The following is a 19,619-nucleotide window of genomic DNA, read 5'->3' as shown; positions in this document are numbered from 1 at the left end:
AAAAATTAGCCAGGCGTGGTGGTGCACGTCTGTAATCCCAGCTACTTGGGAGGCTGAGGCATGAGAATTGCTTGAACCCGGGAGGTGGAGGTTGCAGTGAGCCGAGATGGCACTACTGTACTCCATCTTGGGCAAGAGAGCAAGATTCTGTCTCAAAAAAATAAAATTATATGACCTTGAGCAAGTTTTCTAACCTTTTAGAGCCTTGATTTCCTCATCTGTCAAATGGGATTAATACTAGTTCTTCCTCATGGGATGGCTGTGAAGGTTAAATGAGACAAGGCATGTCAAAGGCCTGGCACCAAGTCAGATACTTGGTAAGGCTCAAAATAGGGTTGTTTATTAATATCCTGCGGGAACCTTGCCTGGCCTCTGGAATCCAGGGTTTAAGAGTTTCTAAGTAACCACCTGTTGCTTTCTGTCTGCCCAGGGTATCAAAAAGCCATTCACAGAGGTCATCCGAGCCAACATCGGGGACGCCCAGGCTATGGGGCAGCAGCCAATCACCTTCCTCCGGCAGGTGAGCCACCCCCAGGAGCAGAGGCTGCAGGAGGGCAGGGCCCTGGGCTGGGCGGGCCGTCGTAGGGACCATCCTTTGCCCCCTCGATGTGCAGGCCCTCCCAGGCCTGATGCCCTCTGGCTGTCTCCCTTAGCCTCCTTTCTGCCTTTCTGAGGTTGTTGAAAATTTCTAGACCTGTTTTGGGGTTGCTACGGTATAGGAGGCTCCTGGGGAAACTCTTCCACGGGGTAGGGTCCTGGGACCTGAGTTAGGAACTTGGTGGGCAAAGGCAGTGGTAGGGTAGGTGGCAGCCCAGGGGACAGGGAAAGGCCGGCTGGGCTGGGAGGAGGCGTCGGGGGGCAGCAGGAGGTGTCGTGGCAGGGCAGGATGTGGCTTCCCACTTGAGGCCCTTCTGGGTGTGAGTGTGGGCTCTGCTGCCTACCAGCTGGGTGGCTTTGGGCAGGTAGAAGTTGGCAGATTGCTGGGCCTTGGTGAGGCGAAGAGTGCAGAGGCCTCGTGGGGCCCAGCACAGGAGCTCCAGATTGGGGACGGCCACTGTGAGCTGCTGCGCCCCGGCTGCCTCTGCAGTGACCCAGCTCCCTCCTCAGGCTCCAGGAGAAGGTGGCTTCCACATTTCAGTCTGAGCACTAACCTCAAGAGTGCCGCCTGGGCCGGGATTGTGGGATTGTGGGATTGGTGGGCTGGAGGTGGTGGGGTGGGAGATGCCCCAGAGCAGAACAGAGGCGGGAGACCCGGTGTGTGACAACTTTTTCTAGAAGGACTGAGGCTGTTTTGTTTTATTTAGGTTTTGGTTTTGTTTTTGTTTTGAGATGGAGTCTCTCTCTGTCGCCCAGGTTGGAGTGCAATGGTATGCTCTTGGCTCACAGCAACCTCCACTGCCTGGGTTCAAGCAACTTGCCTGCCTCAGCCTCCCGAGTAGTTGGGATTACAGGCATGCACCACCATGCCTGGCTAATTTTTGTATTTTTGGTAGAGATGGGGTTTCACCATGTTGGCCAGGCTGGTTTCAAACTAACTTCAAACAATTTGCCCGCCTCAGCCTCCCAAAGTGCTGGGATTACAGGTGTGAGCCACCGCGCCTGGCCTGTTTTGTTTAGTGTGTGTGTGTGTGTGTGTGTGTATTTGTGTGTGTTTTTTTTTTTTTTTTGAGACAGGGTCTTGCTCTGTTGTCCAGGCTGGAGTGTGATTGTCACGATCTCTCTGTAACCTCAAACTCCTGGGCTGAAGCAATCCTCCTGCCTCAGCCTCCTGAGTATCTGGGACTACAGGCGTATGCCACCACACCCGGCTAATTATTAAAATTTTTGGTAGAGACAGGGTCTTGCTGTGTTGCCCAGGCTAGTCTCGAATTCCTAGGCCCAAGTAATCCTTTCTTGTCTCAACCTCCCGAGCCACTGGGATTGAGGCCCATTTTGGATCAAAATGCAGTGCTGTGTGTGGTTAAGGTTCATGGGCTAGGGCCATCAGGGAAGTCGAGCCCGGGAACCACAGTTCCCTGTTCCCTGCCTTGCTCTCTGGGGCAAAGGGCTGGGGAGGGGCTGGAAGGGCTCAGTCCACAGTCCCTGAGGGAGTTGTCACAGGGCAGTGAGGGAGAGGAGCTGAGGCTGGGCCTGGTATGGGGGGCGCTCACTGGACCTCCCTCCCACGGCCACTGCTGCTGACCCTCGGAACAGGCCCGCAGCCCTGGATGTTAGAGTCCCCATGCGGGGCCCAGGAGGGGGAAATGAATCAGACCACACAGAGTGGCTCTGCCAGGGAAACGAGGTGGGAGGAGGCCAGAGGGCCCTGACTTGCCTGGAGCGTGAGCTTTGAAGGGGAGGGCCAAGCAAGAGTGACCTCTCAGGAGAGGTCCCCACATGGGCCTGGGTTTAAGTTGTGGCAGGCTTCAGAACAGGCCTCACTCAGCCTTATTTGCTGGAACTGTGTTCTCAGGTCCAGCCCTGCCACTGTGCATGGCAGGCCCAGCCTCTCCAGCCTAGTGCCAGCTGCCTCCAGCCTTTACACATCTCCTCTGACCTGCGCAGGTGCCCCTGGGAGGTGGGCAGGCCAGCTCACTGCCCATTGTGCAGATGAAGAGAAACCGGGCTCCGTGAAGCCAGGCGCTCGCTAAAGTCACCCCGCTGGTGTCAGAGCCACAAGTCCTGACCCCCTCAGTGCACCTGGCTTGGCTCCTCAGTGCCAGCCTCAACTTGCCGGGCGAGCTGGGGTTACTGGCACTTTTGTACATGTTTGCTTGCTTAATCCTCTTAATTTGTGGGGTTGGGGTGATGTTCTCTGTTACTGAGAAGAGAAAGCTAGCCCAGTTTTCATCTGGGGAGGAAAGGGGGTGATGAGGAATGCAGGGGGAGGGGGCCTAGGGCATTGGGGGAGCTCAGGCTGGGAGTAGGGGGGGTCTGCAGCCCTGCTCCACCCAGCTGGGCATCGATCGCCTGCCCCCTGCTCTGCGGGCCCCTGATTGTGCCTTGGGTGTGTAAGCCCACTGTCCCTAGTGGAAGAGCTTGGGCCAGGGGCGGAGGAACAGCCTCACTCTGATCGTCGACTCCTCTTCCAGCAGCCCAGGTCGTAGTGCATCCCAACTCTCAACTTCTCCCTTTCTGCTGCAGAGAGCCCAGCATCTTCCCCTCCTGCCCCCAAGCTCCCACAGGCTGAGTCCTCGCAGAGAGGCTTGTGTCAGCTGCATCCCTGGGAGCTGTCGTCCTCCCAGTGGCCTCTGTGCCCCTCCCGGAGCTCTGGGAGTCGGAGTGCTGGGAGCTCAGCCTGCGTCTTGTTCCCCCAGGTAATGGCACTGTGCACCTACCCAAACTTGCTGGACAGCCCCAGCTTCCCAGAAGATGCTAAGAAACGCGCCCGGCGGATCCTGCAGGCTTGTGGCGGGCACAGCCTGGGTGAGGCCCCAACTTGCCAGGCCCCGGGATGTGAAATGAACGAGTGTTCCCGGGGGGGCCCCAGCCTCAAGCGAGAGTCATGCATGCAAATGGGTGTGTGAATGTGTGTGGGTGGCTGACAGCGCGCAGAGTAAACAAAAAATAGCGTCCTCATCCCACTCGCGCCTTGCTGGCCTCCTGTTTATTAAGCGGGTGGTGCTGGCACCACCTTTAGGTGCAAGTGCCTACATCATGCTGGGTGTGGGTCCTCCTCCCTGGAGCCAGCCTCGCTGGACAGCAGCTGAGCCTGTCTTTGTCACAGCAGGTTTCACCCAGCAGCTGGAGGCTGGGTAGAAGTGCAGTGCCCAGTTTTGTTCAGCATCCTTGCCTCTCTGTGACCCCCAGCTCTGAACATGTCCCTGCACTGTCTTGGAGATGGCAGCCAATTGCTGGGGAAGGGAAGCACCTTGGGACCCCTTCGGCCCCTTTCTGTGGCTTTCTTGTGTCCAGTGGTGCCAGTACCCCCAGGTACTTCATGGTGTTCCCCTCAAACTGGCCCTCACTCCCCTTTTTGGGGACGCATGCCCCAATGTCTGCCTCCTGACGTGGCACCAGGCTCCGCAGAATGGACCTGGAACTTGGCCCCTGTAGATGTGAAGATGATTCTCTCCCCCTTCCCTGCAAGGATGGAGTTCCAGCCTCTGGGCCTCCAGCTCTTTGTTCTGTCATTTTCTTTCCTCTGTTTATTTCTGCTGGTTCCTTTGGGCAGCACCCACGTTGGGAATCCGGCTTCCCTCGCCCTGAGGAAAGCTGCTGTTCTTAGAATCTTCCTAGGATATGAGCCCTGATGTTCCGGAAAGTGGAGCTGAGGGTGGGGACAGATTCTGGCGACTTGTTCAGCAGGGGAGTGGCCCCCCCTTGTTGTCTCTATCCCCTGCCACCCCCCCGCCAACTTTTTCTGCTCTGTCCCTTATTGACGGCCCTGTGCTCACCCTCCTGGGTGTGGCCCCACTGCTGTCCCTCTGAGTCTGGGCACTGTCTCTCTCAGGAGGGGGCCAGCCCCCCCTTGCTTTTCCACCTGCCAGCCTGGATGGGGTGTGGGCTGGGGCCTTGTGTGCCACGACCTAACCACAGGCTGGCAGAAAGCAGCTCTGCAGCCCAGAGGCCCAGCTGCCAGGCTCCCCCTGCACGCTCTGCCTGGCCCCAAGGGCAAAGGTGTTTCTCAAAGACCCCCATGGCTATGGAACTAAAACTCCTGGAAGCCCCCAACTGAGAGGCAGGGGGAGGGGAATGTGCCTTTTGTGTGTCTGATGAGAGTGTCTGGGTACGGAGTAGGGATTTTTCTTCCACATACTAAGCCTCATCAACAGGTTTTTGCAACTTCGTGTCAGCCAGAGCTGGAGTAGTGGGGCTGAGAGACTGTGGCCCTGGGAGTTCCCTCGTGGGGTGTTACAGCAAAAGACCAGTTGGCCCTCATGGTTTTTGGGACCCACTCTGAGCCCTGTTCCAGGACCTCGTGAACACAGGTGAGGTAGGAGTGCTTGGAGTCTCCCTCATCCTTCAGCTAGGAAGTAGTTTGTACCCACCTTCTGGGCTTGTAAGGAAGGTTCACGTGTGCTAAATCCGCTTGTTAGCTGTAGACAAGCCCTGCACATTCCAGGGGGCAGGACAGTGTGGTCCTTGGCATGACAGGGACACAGTGGTGTCGCTCTCTGTTACCTACGCTCTGGGCAGCCTGAGCACTTTTCTGCCCACAGGAGTAAAAAGACATGGAGCATGTCACTATGCTCCAGGGCCACCCTGACCCACAGGGAGATTATTAAATGTGTATACAAGGTCTTGAAGCTCACCCAAGAGATTTTTGTTTTGTTTTGTTTTTTTGAGACAGTGTCACTCTGTCGCCCAGGCTGGAGTGCAGTGGCGTGATCTTGGCTCACTGCAGCTTCTGCCTCCCGGGTTCAAGCGATTCTTCTGCCTCAGCCTCCTGAGTAGCTGGTACTACAGATGCACGCCACCACACCTGGCTAATTTTTGTATTTTTAGTAGAGATGGGATTTCACCATATTGGCCAGGCTGGTCTTGAACTCCTAACCTTGTGATCTGCCCACCTCAGCCTCCCAAAGTGCTGGGATTACAGACGTAAGCCACCGCGCCCGGCCACTCAGGATGTGTTATTATCATGCCCTTTAAAATTATTTCTTGGACTGGGCATAGTGGCTCACGCCTGTAATCCCAGCATTTTGGGATGCCAGAGCAGGTGGATCACCTGAGGTCAGGAGTTCGAGATCAGCCTGGCCAACATGGTGAAACCCTGTCTCTACTGAAAATACAAAAAGCCAGGCATTATGGCAGGCGCCTGTAATCCCAGCTACTTGGGAGGCTGAGGCAGGAGAATTGCTTGAACCCAGAAGGTGGAGGTTGCAGTGAGCCGAGATTGTGTCATTGCACTCCAGCCTGGGTGATGAGAGTGAAACTCTGTCCCCTCCAAAAAAAAAAAAATATATATATATATATGTATATATACATAATTTCTTAGCAGGGCTTCATTTTTTTTTTCTCTCTCTCTTTTTTAAGAGTTAGGGTCTTGCTCTGTCACCCAGGCTGGAGTGCAGTGGTACAATCATAGCTCACTGTAACCTTGACCTCCTGGGCTCAAGCAATCCTGCATCAGCCTCCCAAGTAACTGGGACTACAGGCATACACCACCACACTTGGCCAACTTTTATATTTTTTGTAGACATAGGTTCTCACTATTGTCCAGGCTGCTTTCGAATTCCTGGGCTCAAGCAATCATCCTGCCTTGACCTCCAGAGTAGTTGGGATTACAAGCATGAGCCACCACACCCAGCAACTTCATTTATTTTCTCTTTGATGACCAGTTTGGTTCTCAGGTGTGTCCTGGATCTTAATGGGGTTGAGGTACAACCTAGCACCTGCCTGGGGCAGGGCAGGAGCTGTGTGCCCTTGTCCAGCCTCTCCCTGAGCATGTACCAGGCTGTGTTCTAGACATCAAAGACACTAGTGAGCAAGGTGGGTGGAGCTTCTGTGCTCACGAAGCTATCAGATTTGGGAGGAACAAACATGGAAAAGAATTTCTACGAACGTGTAATCACGATTTCTCATGAGATCTTGGAGAGAGCTGCGGGACTATAACAAGGGGCTGTATGGAGAAGAAGAGGTCATCGGGGGGAGTAAGAACCTGCAGATGCATGCTGGACCAGCGAACAGTATGTGCAAAGGCCCTGAGGTCGGGACCTCTGTGTGATGAATGAAGGGGCCCTAGGGCAGTGGTGTTCAGTGAGGTGGGAGTTCAGCAGTGGGTCCTCAGCAGGGTGTAGTATAGCGCAGCCCGCAGTGGGCGAGGTGCTCTGGGAGAAATGCACAGAAGAAATGGGTAACATCCCCTGCTCAGGAGGAACCAAGAGTCAGGAGTCAGCATGGGGAGGGCAGGGCTGCTTCTGTACAAAATAACTGGAGGGGCCAGCACAGTGGCTTACACCTGTAATCCCAGCACTTTGGGAGGCCGAAGTGGGACAACTGCTTGAGCCCAGGAGTTCAAGGCTGCCGTGAGCTATGATCGTGCCGCTGCACACCAGCCTGAGCAACAAAGTGAGACCCTGTCTCTTAAAAAGAAACCAACTAATAAATAGTAAAGTAACTGGATAAATTATAGGCTGAGATTGGCTGGAGGTGGAGCAGAATCTTTAGGGCAAGCCTCCTGGAGACAGACTAGAAATGATCCTAGAAAGATCAGTGTGTTTTGGAGCATAACGTGAGATCTGAAGAAAAACCCAGGAGCCTCTTTGGAAGGGTAGAAAGTCTGTGACCGCGGAAGTGTGACTCAGAGAAGCAGAGGGCTTGCTAATGGGTGAAGGCCTGGGCATTCAGGGAGGTGGATGCTCTTAGAGGCAGGAAGAGGGGAGGCCCTGAGGAGAAGGTGGGGCATTGAAAAGGGGTGAAGGGAAGCAAGGAGTCCTAGAAGGTCTCTCTTACAGAAGCTCAGAAATACCAACTAAATCACCTAGTGGGGGTGGGCTCTAACACAAGCATCTGCACCTCCCCTTTTTTAAACTTACAAAATACTCCAAATGTATTAGAATACTGAAAATAGCATGACAGAAGCCCGTGCCCACCACCCAGAGTGACACCAGTTAATGTTTGCCACTTGGCACCTTAGAGTATTGGTCTGGCTGCTCCTCTTACAGCTGTGCAGAGCCCAGTGCTCTGCAGAGAGGCTGAGGCAGAGCTGGGGGATTCCAGTTCAGGGCATTTTCTTTTTTTTTTTAAAGACGGGGTCTCAATCTGTCACCCAGGCTGGAGTGCAGTGGTGCGATCTTGGTTCACTGCAACCTCCACCTCCCAGGTTCAAGTGATTCTCCTGCCTCAGTCTCACGAGTAGCTGGGATTACAGGCACCTGCCACCACACCCGGCTGATTTTTGTGGAGATGTGGTTTCACCATGTTGGCCAGGCTGGTCTTGAACTCCTGACCTCAGGTGATCCGCCTACCTCAGCCTCCCAAAGTGCTGGGAGTAGAGGCGTGAACCACTGCGCCTGGCCCCAGTTCAGAGCATTTGACTGTTCCTCCTCGACGCCAGACCTGGACTGATGCATGCTGAGGCCCCAGAGGAGAATCTGCTACTTCCATTCGCCATCCTGCCTCCTGGGGGTGGTTTTTGCAGTAGCCACAGAAGGAATAGTCTGGTTTTCTTTAAATGTGGTGTAAAATTCAAAAGGTCTAAAAGAATATACAACGAAACGTCTGCCTTCCACCTCTGACCCCCAGCCCCCATGCACTTCCACAGGGAATTCACCTCACTAGTTTGAGTCTTCTTCCAGAGAGATCTTACACCTGTACGAATACATCTTTCCAGTTTATTTTCAGAAACCGAAATAGTGGCCTGACATTTAAAAAAATCTTTTTTATGGAGGTAAAAATGTTAATGTACAGCTGGAATACCTTTCACACATGCAAACATCGATGTCACCCCACCAGACTCTGGATACGGAGCTGCCAACACTATTTCGTGCGTCTTTCTAGTCAGTACCGCCACTCCAGAGCAGTTAACCACTGCTCAGCTTCCGGGACCATTCATTAGTTTTACCTGTTTTTGAACTTAGTATAAATGACTTTCAACCCTAAATGGCAGCAGGAGGGTATGTTCACATGGGACTGGGGGCTGGAGGACACCTCACAGTCCCAGGGATGCTGGTCAGAGCCCTGGGTGCCTGGGGCCGGCCGGTGGTGCTATTGTGGGGTTTTTGTTTTTATTTTTATTTGTTTTTTCGAGACACGGTTTCACTCCAGGCTGGAGTGCAGTGGTGTCATCATAGCTCACCGCAGCCTCTACCTCCTGAGCTCAAGTGATCCTCCCAGCTCAGCCTCCAAGTAGCTGGGACTAGAGGCGCACGCCACCACACCTAGCTGATTTTGTGTTTTTTGTAGAGATGAGGTTTCGCCACATTGACCAGGCTTGTCTCAAACTCCTGGGCTCAAGTAATCCTCCTGCCTCGGCCTCCCAAAATTCTGGGATGACAGGTGTGAGCCACTGCGCCCAGCCCAGGGGGTGCTATTTTGGAGCCTAAATGTTGGCCCATTCTCTCAAGTCCTGTGGAACCATGTGTAGGCAACCATCATAAAAGCATGGGAATCCCAGATCTAGTGACTGACAGCATCACAGAACACATATAAATCCCAGGAGAGTGGGTGGAACAGGTTTGGGCACCATTTGAGTAGAAGCCAGGGCCTAGAATAATGTGTGACACATGATAGGTACTCAGTACTGGGTGAGTGAGTGGATGAATGGATGGGTGGATGGATAGAGGGGTGGGTGGATGAGGCCCAGACACGTGGTTAAGCAGCTTGCCACAGTTCCAAAGCAATGGGAGTTGGGCTCCACCCGAGACCCTCATCCCAAACAGCATCCCTCTAATTATATGGATATTAATTATATTGACCCTGTGGAGCCAGACATCCTGCCTCTGTTACTGTCTTGCCTGCTGTCTTACAGGGTCCTACAGTGCTAGCCAGGGTGTCAACTGCATCCGTGAAGATGTGGCTGCCTATATCACCAGGAGGGATGGCGGCGTGCCTGCAGACCCCGACAACATCTACCTGACCACGGGAGCTAGTGACGGCATTTCTGTACGTGTGAGGGTGGCTTGTTGTTATGCGGTGTTTACCCACATGAAGAGCAGCCTTGCCTGTTAGGGCCCAGTATTGGAACTGGCTAGCAGGGAGACAGGCTAGCAGGGAGGGTGGCAGCATGGGTGGCCACCTCTGGTCCCCCTGCCCTGGCAGCCTGCAGTCTTTGCCTCTTTTAGTCTTCATGAGCCTGGGTGCTATTGCAGCCTTGATTTCCATCCAGAGTACACACCAGCAGGTCCGGCTGCAGAGGAGCCAGGGGCCACCCGAGGGTAACCATTGGCCTTTCTGTGGTTCTGCACGTACTGGTGTTCCTCCTGTGCCAGGTGCTGAGGAGACAATGGGAAACCAAACACATCATTTGGCCTCTGCCTACACAGGCAGAGCAGACCAGCTGATATCACAAAAATAAATGCACATCACAAGCTTTTAGTTTCTCTTCTGCAGTAGAGAAGGACAGGGTGTTATGGGAGGGAGCAGTGGGAACTCCGACCTGGTGGGGCAGGGGCAGGAAGTCTCCAAGGAAGGCTGAGCAGACACCGACCTGAGGGACACACAGGAGTGAACTGGGAGAGGGGGTGTGCTCTGAGCTGAAGGTCACTATGTGCAGAGGCCAAGAGCTGGCAGGAGTCTGAGTGCTGGGAACTGGAGATGCTGGGGGATGAGTGCACAGCGAGGGACGGAGTTACCAGGCGTGGGCTGGCAAGGCAGCTGGCGTCAGTACAGGGCCTTAGAGGCCACGCTGAGGATTTGGGTCATTGTGCTAAGAACAACAGGGAGCCACTGAAGGGTTTGAAGGAGAAGGAGGTGGGGCAGTTAGATTTCTGTTCCTAAGTTTAAATTTTGGCTGCGAGGGGCACAGGAGGCAAGAGGAGGTGGCTCAGGCTGGAGTCAGCTACCAATGGGGTCGGGGAGGACTGGGGCCAGTGGTTACTTGCAGTTTGGAGTACAGTGGTTACTTGCAGTGGAGTTTGCAGTCCTGGGTTTGGGGAACTGGTGGAGCCTGCAGTCCTGGGTTTGGGGGACCAGTGGAGGCTTCAGTCCTGGGCTTGGGGAAGTAGTGGAGCCTACAGTCCTTGGGGGGACTGGTGGAGCCTGCAGTCCTGGGCTTCGGAGACTGGTGGAGCCTGCAGTCCTGTTTGGGGGACAGGTGGAGCCTGCAGTCCTGGGCTTGGGGGACTGGTGGAGTCTGCAGTCCTGGGGTTGGGGACTGGTTGCCTGCCTTTCCCTTTCTGCACACCCCTCCCAAGGCCTGGCTTGGTGTTAGGTGCTGTTGACTCATCTATTCTCAGGGAGCCATGTGCTGTCTGAACTTTTCCTTCTTTAATGGGGCTGTCTTTGTTTCCTGACCTGTAAGGCTCTTGTTTGTTGAGTGCTTTGTTCCTTTCCCAAAGCCTTTCCTACACATTAAGCTCTTACTGGAGCCCATGAGAAACGGAGGCCCGGAGACATTAAGTGGTCTGCCTGCCTTGAGTCAGTTCATGTGACATTTGGGATTCTAACACTGGAGCTCCAGCAACCAATCACATCATCTTCCATTGCCCTCTGCTGTCAAGGCCTCTCTTGAATCCCAGAAATGCCCAGTGTGGGAAGAGGTTCCAGAGTAGAGAAGGGGGCGTGTCCACAAGATTCAGCGGAAAGAATCAAGTCATTGTACTTCAAAGTCTCGTGACATTTTTGCAGCAAGGAACTGAGTCTGGAAAAGGACCTGTGCCCGTGTTTAAGGTGGAGACTCTCCCTGCAGAGGGTTTTGGCTAATTAATTCAATGAATTACTGGCACCTCCACCAATACCCCACAGGAATCTCATGGCCTGGTTTCTCAGAAATCTTAAACAAGCATCCTGCTCAGCTTGGAAAACAGGTCAACGCGCCACCTGGTGGCAGTAGATGGGTATTTTATCCCATTTTAAGAGTCCCTTGTTGGGGTGGATGTAGAGTGGGGTCTTTCCAACCTTGGGCACTGATACTGATAACACATACTCCTGGGCCCCACCCCTGACATGGGGAATCAGGATCACAGGAGCGGGGTCAGAATAATTCTGAGACAGGGCTAGTATGGGACCTACTATTTTAGAAGTATTAAAAATACAAATATTGAGTCTTTTTAAAAATATATTTTTTTAAAAGAAAAATATATATTTTTAAATTTTTAAGTAGGGAGGTGGAGGTCTCACAGTGTTGCACAGGCTGGTCTCGAACTCTTGGTCTCAAGTGATTTGGCTGCCTCAGTCTCCCAAAGTGCTGGGATTTTAGGCATGAGCACCGTGCCCAGCCTAAGTACTGAGTCGTTAACTACATGTTCGGCACTGTGCCGAGAACTTTAGAATGCTGGATTTTGCTTACTCCTTGCAGCTTCCCTCATTTTACAGATGAGGAAACTGAGACTCGGGGGAGTAAAGTGACTTGCACAGAGTTGGACTGGAGGCATGCAGTGGGGCCACGGGTGAAAGGCTGGGTCAGGGATGGGAAGTGGTGCTGGCTTTCTACATGTGACTTCTGCGTTGCAGACAATCCTGAAGATCCTCGTCTCTGGAGGCGGCAAGTCACGGACAGGTGTGATGATCCCCATCCCACAGTATCCCCTCTATTCAGCCGTCATCTCTGAGCTCGACGCCATCCAGGTGAACTACTACCTGGACGAGGAGAACTGCTGGGCGCTAAATGTGAATGAGCTCCGGCGGGCGGTGCAGGAGGCCAAAGACCACTGTGACCCTAAGGTGCTCTGCATAATCAACCCCGGGAACCCTACAGGTCTGCACTTTACTTCCTCGCCAGTTTCGTAGAGGGTGGGGGTGGCTGATACACTGGCTGTCTAGAAACCAAAGAGTTACATAATTAAAGGTTCTCTCTGCCCCTAGTTTCCCTTCCAGATTTGCTAACCTAAAGCCATAAAATTTGCCACAGGCCACCTCAAGAGATGAGGAGGCCAGGTGTGGTGGCCCATGCCTGTAATCCTGGCACTTTGGGAAGCTGAGGCAGGTGGATCACTTGAGTTCAGAAATTGGAGACAAGCCTGGCCATCATGGTGAAACCTCGTCTCTACTAAAGACACAAAATTTAGCAGGGCATGGTGGTGTGCGCCTGTAGTCCCAGCTACTCAGGAGGCTGAGGCATAAGATTTGCTTGAACTCGGGAGGCGGAGGTTGCAGTGAGCTGAGATCATGCCACTGCACTCCAGCCTGGGTGACAGAGCAAGACTTTGTCTCAAAAAAAAAAAAAAAAAAATTAGCCAGGTGTGGTGGTACATGGAGTTCCAGCTACTAGGGAGGCTGAGGTGGAATGATCGCTTGAACCCAGGAGGCAGAGGTTGCAGTGAGCCGAGATTATGCCACTGCACTCCAGCCTGGGCAATAGAATAAGACCTTGTCTAGAAAAAAAGTGAGTAGACCGGGCGCGGTGGCTCACGCCTATAATCCCAGCACTTTGGGAGGCCGAGGTGGGTCGACCACGAAGTCAGGAGATCGAGACCATCCTGCCTAACACGGTGAAACCCTGTCTCTACTAAAAATACAAAAAATTAGCTGGGCGAGGTGGCAGGCACCTGTAGTCCCAGCTACTCAGGTGGCTGAGGCAGGAGAATGGTGTGAACCTGGGAGGTGGAGATTGCAGTGAGCCGAGATCGTGCCACTGCATTCCAGCCTGGGCGACAGAGCAAGACTCCGTCTCAAAAAAAAAAAAAAAAAAAAAAAAAAAAAGTGAGTAAATGCAGACATTTTCTTGGGCAGTTTGAATAATTATTATTTTATAGAGATTGGGTCTTGCTCTGTGGCTCCAGGCCTGGCTGAAGTGCAAGTGGTATGATCATAACTCACTGCAGCTTTGAACTCCTGGTGATCTTCCTGCCTCAGCCTCCTGAGCAGCTCAGACTACAGGCAGCACCACCACGCCCAGCTCATATTTTAATTTTTTATTTTTGTAGAGACAAGGTCTTGCTGTGTGTCCCAGGCTGGTCTTAACTCCTGGCCTCAAGCGATTCTCCCAAAGCACTGGGATTGTAGGCATGAGCCACTGCACCCAGCCAGGGTTGTATTATTTTCAAGACTGGTTTTTTGTTCGTACGTTTGCAAAGACTTGCCTCCTTGAGATAATTTACTCACAAACTTACCATTAATTATAGGCCTCATTTTACCGTCCCTCCCCTTATTTTTTGAACCAGTTTTGAGAATGCTGGTGTGTGTGTTGGTTTTTCTTTGATACAGCACTGCTGTGTCCCTTTGAGGCCTGAGAGGAAAAGTCATTTTCAAAACAAAAGCTACTAAACCAAAAAAGCCACGAATTTCCAGAAATTGAAAAGCACCCCCAATTTTGCATATTTTTCTTTAAAAAAAAGTCCGCAGTCCTGTCTGTTTTGATATTTCTGGGCTGCTAGCTTCATATGCCCCCAGTGCTATTTGGACACAGGGAACAAGGGCTCCTCTCTCCTCCTTTTTTGAGATAAATTGGGTCAGGGCCAAAATCTGTTTGAGTTGATTGTGGAATCTGTTTCTCGGGAACATCAAATGATGCTTCAGTCAGCTGAAAACATCCCTTGAATTCCCGCATGCAGAAAATGGGTGCAGCTGGCAATACCACTGGCTTGTTTACCCCAGCTCCTGGGAGCGGACGGATAAAGATTCAGTAGGAAAATAACATAGAGCTGGCTTCTCAATCCTAGTTGTACATTAGAATCCCAAAGGGAACTTTGAAAAATCTCAAAATCAAGGCCACACTCTAGGATCTCTGAGATATCGGTAGCCTGTGCTGCCGAGGATGAGACCCACTGCCTCAGAAGCATGGTGCCCAAGCTGCAGGGCCCCACTTCAGACACTTGGATGTAATTGGGCCGGGGTATGGTTTGAGAGTTTGCATCTCTAACACATTCCCAGGTGATAATGATGCCGGGCCCAGGACCACACTTGCGGTAGCAAGTTCTACAACATCTTGGGAAAGACACTGTACCTAGTCCACGTCACAGAGTCAACACATTCTTGGCCAGGTGTTTACATAAATCTTTTCACCTGACTGAGAAGAAGTCACTGTTCCGGAGACTCTCCTGCTCTGAGTAAAGAGGTCATTTTCTATTAATCTGATATATTAACATAAGTAATTTTTATAAAGTACTTTATGAGTGGGCAGGACCTGGCCTTGCTCCTGCGGTCTTCACTGTGTGAGAGTCAGTCAGCTGTAAGAAGAGGGTCTCTGGAAAATAGAAACCCACCTGTGGTGACCATATGTCTTGTCTGGACCACACACTGTGACCAGGGTAGCTTAAAGGTGTCCAAGTGGACTGGGTTCTTAAACCAGGGCCCTTTTGGTGTCAAGACAGAGACCCAACTCGAGACTGAAGGGATTGGAGGGTGGAACTGTGGAGTGCGGGGGTGAAGCAGTGCGCCTGAGTCAGAGTCCGTGTCACAGGAGCCTCAGTCCTTCGTCAGCTCTACCTTCCTCTGGGTTGGAGTCCTCAGGAAGAATCCATCCTTGGAGTGACTTCAGCACTTTCAGCCATTGCCATCAGCTGAGGTACCTTACAGCAGAGCCTCTTCCAGAGTTTCACCAGGCTGAGGTTGGGTCACCTGCCCATTCCTGAACCAGTCAAATCCCTGGGACTCTGATTGGCAGCTCTGTGTCCCAGGCCTCCCGCTGAAGTTCCCCATAGGACAGTGGTATTAGGCTGTTCTTGCATTGCTATAAAGAAATACCTGAGGCCGGGCGCGGTGGCTCAAGTTTGTAATCCCAGCACTTTGGGAGGCCGAGGCGGGCGGATCACGAGGCCAGGAGATCGAGACCATCCTGGCTAACACGGTGAAACCCCGTCTCTACTAAAAAATACAAAAAACTAGCCGGGCGAGGTGGCGGGCGCCTGTAGTCCCACCTACTCAGGAGGCTGAGGCAGGAGAATGGCGGGAACCCGGGGGGTCGGAGCTTGCAGTGAGCCGAGATCGCGCCACTGCACTCCAGCCTGGGGCACAGAGCAAGACTCCGTCTCAAAAAAAAAAAAAAAAGAAATACCTGAGACTGGGTAATTTTTAAGAAAAGAGGCTTGATTGGCTCACAGTTCTGCAGACCGTACAGGAAGCGTGGTGGTATCAGCTTCCGGGGAGGCCTCAGGAAGCTTCCAGTCAAGTCGGAAGGTGAAGGGGGAGCAGGCACATCGCATGGCAAGAGCAGGAACAATAGAATCAGAGTGGGGCGGGGGATGCTGCATACTTTCAGGGTCCGCCCCCATTACCCAAACACCTCCCACTAGACCCAGCTCAACATGGGGATTACACTGCAACACAAGATTTGGGTGGGGACAGACATCCAAACTACGTGAACAGTCGTGATCTGTCACTCAAAGGAGGATGCTAAGTCACAAGCTACAGATCTTCCTATCAGCTTTTGGGGAATTACTTTGGCCCAGCCTTGAAAGGTACTTGGGAGACCCCTCTCCAGCCTTTTGGCCTGCATCAAAGCGGTATCTCATGTCACCCCCAGCTGGGCACAGCTGTGCCCTGGCCCCTCTAATGCCATATATGACATTCCCTCCTCCTGCACCGCTGTTCATGCGCTTGTCTGTTCACTGGCTCAGTGGGCATGCTCTGAGGTGCTGGAGAGAAGTAAGTTCTGCCCTTATCCTCACGCTGACGTGGTGTGTAACAGCAGAATTGTTTGTACACACTGGGTCTCATTTCCTTTACTGGGCTGAAATCTTTTTAAGGCTCTGGTTCTTGCTTAGTCGCTTGTGTTCCGTTTAGCATTTAGTGAACACAGCTTTTCTGGTGCTCAAATCCTGGTTTGCATTCCAACAGGATACAGTTTGTGGCATCACAAGCATGGAAGGGCAAGACCAGGAGGAATTACAAGCAGGCTCTGCTGTCCTCAGAAGCCAGCCCTTCTCTGTGAGAATAGTGGCTGGTTTCTTATAGAAACTGGTGCCTGCCACCCTCCTGGCATCCCAGAACCCTGAGCTTTTTAAATAGGAAGGCTAGTTGGTGCTTTCTTGGAAGAAGAAAAGTTGGTCCCTTAGTAAAGGAATTGGTTCATTGCTTAGCTAGTTCAAGATAGAAATTTTGATGGAATCATGCCACACTCTTACAAGATACGTGTGTATGTTTTTTCCAGGCATATTTATATTTTTGCATAGACCAGAATATAGGTATTATTAACAAAAAGGTAAGATACTCTACATACTGTTTTGCGCATATATATATACGTGTGTATATATGCACATATACACGTATATATATGTGTGTATATATACGTGTGTATATATATGTATGTGTATATACGCGTATATATATGTATGTACGCACACACACAATAATAGGCTGGGTGCAGAGGCTCATGCCTGTAATCCCAGCACTTTGGGAGGCTGAGGCTGGAGGATGGCTTGAGCCCAGGAGTTTGAGGCTGCAGTGAGCTAGGATCATGTAACTGTACTCCAGCAAGAGTGACAGAGCAAGACACTGTAAAGAATATACATGCATGCATGTATAGACATGTATGTACACACACAAGATATCTATGTAATATACACAGACATATAGTAAACAAACATGACGCTTGTTAAGAAGTTAGCAAGCCTGATTGTAGTGGTGGTTTTCTGGAGGATATTGTGAGCACATCAGATATTCCCGGTGCCACACTCAAAGCAAGTCTCAGGAAATACTGAGGGAAGGTCCCATTTCTACCTCGTTGCGTTTACTCCTTCTCTCACCTGTACCCATGGCATTTCGTGTGAACGGATGGATCACCATCTTGCTGTTTGCACTCATTTCTCTAAAATGCGGGTGCGGTGCGGTGGCTCACGCCTGTAATCTCAGCACTTTGGGAGGCCGAGGTGAGTGGATCACTTGGGGTCCAGGAGTTCAAGATCAGCCTGGGTACATGGTGAAACCCCTTCTCTTCAAAAAATAAAAAGTTAGCTGGGCATGGGGGCTCACACCTGTAGCCCCAGCTATTCAGGAGGCTGAGGCAAGAGAATCACTTGAACCCAGGAGGCGGAGGTTGCAGTGAGCCAAGACTGTGCCACTGCACTCCAGCCTGGGTGACAGAGTGAGACTCAGACTCAAAAATTAAAGAGAAATAATAAAATGTGTTGTAAGTGTTCCCTGTTAGTGTTGAGTCCTGCAGCGTGCTCATCTTTAGTGATGGCGGGTAGCAGCTGACAGGAGACACCAAAGCTGGTGCCCAGGCTCATTCACTTAGCATTTATTCTGCAGTTATTTATTGAGTGCCTGTTGAGTGCTGTCTTTGAGGGCAGATCATGAGCGGTGAGAGGCCCTGTCCCTGCCTTGTGGAGCTCATGGGTGCCTCTCTGGGGAGAAAGGAGCTAACTCTTCACCCGGTGACCATAGCCAGTGCGAGTCTCTTCACCATCTGCTGCTGGTGTGCAGTAATGGGGGGAGGGCACTAGCTGATAGATTTAACTCCTGCAGTTGTATTTTCCCGTTCTCTGTTTTATTTTTGAGACAGAGTCTTGCTCTGTCACCCATGCTGGAGTGCAGTGGAACAGTCATAGCTTACTGCAGCCTCAAATTCCTGAGCTCAAGCGATCCTCCAACCTCAGCCTCCAAGTGGCTGGGACTACAGCCATAAGCCACCACACCTGGATAATTTTTATTGTAGAGATGAGGTGTTGCTGTGTTGCCCAGGCTGGTCTGGAGCTCCTGGGCTCAAGCGATCCTCCCACCCTGGCCTCCCGAAGCACTGGGATTACAGGCGTGAGTCATCGGGCCTTTTCTCCCTGCTCCTTATGATGCTTCCATGCCTCTCTGTTCTGCAGCGCAGACATACCACACACCACATACACACACACACCACAGAGACACGTACAACACACAGACACATACTACACACACTGCACACAAACACCCACACATGCACGTGTGTGCACACACACCCCACCACACCTACACATACACCACATACACACACCCCACCACACCTGCACACACATACTCACACCTACACACGCAACACATACACACCCCACCACACCTACACACAGACTCACACACCCCCCACCACACCTACACACACACTACAGACACACCCCCACCACACCCATACACACACCTGCACACGCACCACATACACACACACACCCCACACACACCACACAGACTTAGGTACTGCACCATACCTACACACACACCACACACAGACACACACACCCCCACCACACCTACACACACACTACAGACACCCCCCCCCCCACACCCATACACACACCTGCACATGCACCACATACACACACACACCCCACACACATACCACACAGACTTAGATACCATACCTACACACACACCACACACAGACACACACAGACTCACACACCCCCACCACACCTACACACACACTACAGACACACCCCGCCACACCCATATACACACCTACCCACACAGCACATACACACACCCCACACACATACCACACACAGACTTATACACCCGACCACACCTACACACATACTACATAGACACACACACCACACACACACCCCACCACACCTACACACATACCACACAGACACACACCACACACACACCCCACACCCACACACATACACACCACACCTACATGCACACCACACAGACCACACCCCCCCACCACACTGGCACACATACCACAGAGACACACCCCACCACACCACACACCACACACAGACACTTGCACATGCGAGTGTATGCACACACACACACCACCACGCCTACACACAAAGCCTTCATAAAAATAAGAGAGCCAGGCTGGGCGTGGTGGCTCACACCTGTAATCCCAGCACTTTGGGAGGCCGAGGCGAGTGGATCACCTGAGGTTGGGAGTTCGAGACCAGCCTGACCAACATGGAGAAACCCTGTCTCTACTAAAAATACAAAATTGGCCAGGCGTGGTGGCACAAGCCTATAATCCCAGCTACTCGGGAGGATGAGGCCGGAGAATTGCTTGAACCTGGGAGGTGGAGGTTGCGGTGAGCCGAGATCATGCCCAGTGCACTCCAGCCTGGGCAACAACAGCAAAACTCCATCTCAAAAAAAATAAAAATAAAATAAGAGAGCCAGGTGAGAACCCCTTCTTCCTCGCATAACTGGCTGAAGAGAGTCAGACACGCGGGCAGCTCTTCTGGGTG

The 19,619-nt window shown here is 52.2% G+C and overlaps 2 protein-coding genes across 3 annotated transcripts in view; one reads left to right on the top strand and one right to left on the bottom strand.

Annotated features, from left to right (window-relative positions):
* The window catches only part of C20H16orf87 (chromosome 20 C16orf87 homolog), a 110,874-nt gene extending 107,912 nt beyond the window's left edge, over window positions 1-2,962 (bottom strand). Inside the window, exon 1 of the mRNA XM_050773428.1 lies at window positions 2,953-2,962. The gene's annotated coding sequence lies outside the window, so the exon portion shown is untranslated. The remainder of the gene's footprint in view (window positions 1-2,952) is intronic.
* The window catches only part of GPT2 (glutamic--pyruvic transaminase 2), a 48,228-nt gene that overhangs the window by 13,990 nt on the left and 14,619 nt on the right, over window positions 1-19,619 (top strand). For both annotated transcript variants that reach the window (XM_050773423.1, XM_050773424.1), the window contains exons 2-5: window positions 431-520; window positions 3,297-3,405; window positions 9,395-9,528; window positions 12,037-12,280. In XM_050773423.1, coding sequence (XP_050629380.1) covers window positions 431-520; window positions 3,297-3,405; window positions 9,395-9,528; window positions 12,037-12,280 — 577 coding nt within the window. The remainder of the gene's footprint in view (window positions 1-430; window positions 521-3,296; window positions 3,406-9,394; window positions 9,529-12,036; window positions 12,281-19,619) is intronic.

The sequence above is a fragment of the Macaca thibetana genome, chromosome 20 (genome assembly GCF_024542745.1).
Source record: "Macaca thibetana thibetana isolate TM-01 chromosome 20, ASM2454274v1, whole genome shotgun sequence".
NCBI classification, from domain to species: Eukaryota; Metazoa; Chordata; class Mammalia; order Primates; family Cercopithecidae; genus Macaca; species Macaca thibetana.
Note: the sequence above shows the minus strand (reverse complement) of the source record. Positions and strands in the feature narration are given on the sequence as shown.